The sequence below is a fragment of the Polistes canadensis genome, unplaced genomic scaffold (assembly GCF_001313835.1).
Source record: "Polistes canadensis isolate GaletaPanama2010 unplaced genomic scaffold, ASM131383v1 scaffold_514, whole genome shotgun sequence".
NCBI lineage: Eukaryota > Metazoa > Arthropoda > Insecta > Hymenoptera > Vespidae > Polistes > Polistes canadensis.
The window spans coordinates 17,210-19,634 of record NW_014570061.1 but is presented as its reverse complement, the minus strand read 5'-3'; the positions used below and the strand labels follow the sequence as shown (position 1 = coordinate 19,634).

The window sequence follows — 2,425 nt, the reverse complement described above, 5'->3', positions numbered from 1 at the left end:
CACCGTCTCGAAGAATAAAAATAATCATGTTGATCAATTAATTCTTTCTTCGAGATATGAAAGATCATCATTATCATCATTATCGTCGTCGTCATCGTCATCGTCATCGTCATCGTCATCGTCATCGTCGTCCACTCGTCTCATAGAATTTTACATTCCGTTAAATGCGACATTATAATTCGCATTAACGTTTAATAATTATTACGACGAGATGACAGTCGCTGCCAAACGATCGCACATAGTGTCGTCCACCAAAGACAACATATAGAAAAATATTAAAAACAAAGAAATGAAATGAAAAGAAGAGAAAGAAAGAAAGAAAGTAAGAAGATGAAGTATAAGAAAAATATTATCGATGATGAATTAGACAATTTTTTCACTAAAGATAATGATTAAACAAAGAGAGAGAGAGAGATTTTAATTAATACAAAAATTCATCAAGAAAAAATGAGAGAGAGTGAGAGAGAGAGAAAACAATATGTATTATTATTATTTTCTTGCTTCAGCTTTTATCTCTATTTTTTCTCCTCCACCCCCCCATAACATTTGCCGATACGATTATGTTGTTGTTTTTTTTCTTGTCTTTTGTACGTATTAATATTTTTTACGTGACACCTAATAATTATCTGCTGTCAATCACAATACTAAGGTGTCAATTAAGAAAAGTTGAAGTAATTATTTGGACAGAAATTGTGGTTTGTTGTGTTTCAAATATTTTTCGTCGAAAGAAAAACGAAAGACTTAACGATTATTAAATAAATAAATTAAATGAATAAATAAATAAATGGATACGTGTGTGTATGTATCCGAGATGAGGCAGAGCGGATTCCAAAACGAAACGCGCACAATATTTAATAATTGAAAGAAACTAACGCGAGAAAGAAAGAAAGGAAGAAAGAAAGAAAAGGAAGAAAGAAAAATTGGAAAGATTTATAAATAAATAATTATAAATAATGGTCCACGCGCGTTGGGTTAATTGTTTCTCGCGTAAGAACAACACAAAGAAAAAGAATTCTTTCCATTTTTCTTTTATTCGTATATTTGTAATAATAATAATAATTAATAATTAATAATTAATAATTAATAATAATTTTACCCGTTGCACGTGGTCAAGTGAAATACGAGCCAACAGCAGAAGCAAAAGCAGCAGCGTAAAAAAACAAAAAACAAAACCAAAAACGTGCGACGTTGTTTCATATGTGATTTAATGGTATTATGGTTTGTAAAAAAAAAAGCAAAACGGGGGGTTGGTTGGTTGGTTAATTGGGTGGGTTTGCTTTATTGGTTGATAAGGTAGAGAGGGAGGGGAAAATTATCTTTGAAAACTTATATTACATTTACACACACGGAACGCGTTACATTTAAAAAACAAACAAACAAAAAGATACGTACAATTTATACGTACAAAACCCCGTTAAATAAAACATTTAACCAACAAACAAATAACAAACAATACTTTACACACTTAGTGTTGACATAGGACGTTGAAAACATAATTTCCATAGAAAAAAAATGAATCGCTATAACGAATTCTAATTTCCATTTAATTTCATCGTCATTAAAAATGACCATAGTCGTAATCATAATCATCATAATCATCATAATCATAATCATAATCATCATCATCGTCGTCTTGTCCGCGTCTCTCTATCGCCCTTATTGTGTTCAAAGGCTTTGGTGTTCGTCATAGAATTTAAGCGTTTGCCCTTTGCGTGGTGCGCGCGTGCATTCAATGGGGCGCGGGGGGGGAATATAGGGCCTCCCCCTCTCTAAAACGATATCGGAAAAAAAATATGCGCATTCTCGGGCAGGGGGAAGGGAGGGAGGGGTTGTTGGGTGCCCTTTAGTTCATCTGGGTAATAATAACCCTTCTTTTAGGGTTTACCCTAGGCTAGCTAGCATACGCGAATAGGGGTGCTGGTTCTAAGTTACTATACCGTTTTTTCTTATATAATAAAAAAAAGAAAAAAAAAAGGATAAAAAAGCGATATTAGGAGCCCCCATTTAGTAGGTGGGTGGGTGGGTGGTTGGATTTGTTGGGGTGGGATGGTGTGGTAATGGTGGTGGTGGTGGGTGGGTGGTGGTTTCTATTTTCAATGGAAATTTTTTCAATCGTTCGATTTAACTCTCGCTGGATAGAATAAAATATAAAATAATAATAATAATAATAATAATAATAAAGGTATAAGAAAAGGAAAGAAGATTTTAATAGGAAATAAAGAAATAAATTTGATTGATGGATGCGTTAGTGGGTATAGGGGTAAGGGGGAGAGGGGAGAATCGTTGGATCTTCTTGCGAGCGAGCTTGTATGGTGTCTGTACTTTATTATTATTATTTCTCTCTCTCTCTCTCTCTCTCTCTCTCTGTTTTCAGGTGCAGTTTGTATTGATCATGATGCACCAGTTCCAGTTGCTTTTCACGGAA

General features: G+C 34.0%; 1 protein-coding gene across 1 annotated transcript in view; it reads left to right on the top strand.

Annotated features, from left to right (window-relative positions):
- Nucleotides 1–2,425, top strand: part of LOC106792644 (elongation of very long chain fatty acids protein AAEL008004-like) — a gene marked incomplete at its 3' end in the record, with an annotated part of 28,527 nt that extends 26,102 nt beyond the window's left edge. Inside the window, exon 6 of the mRNA XM_014759143.1 lies at nucleotides 2,375–2,425. Within this exon, the coding sequence (XP_014614629.1) occupies nucleotides 2,375–2,425 (51 nt within the window). The remainder of the gene's footprint in view (nucleotides 1–2,374) is intronic.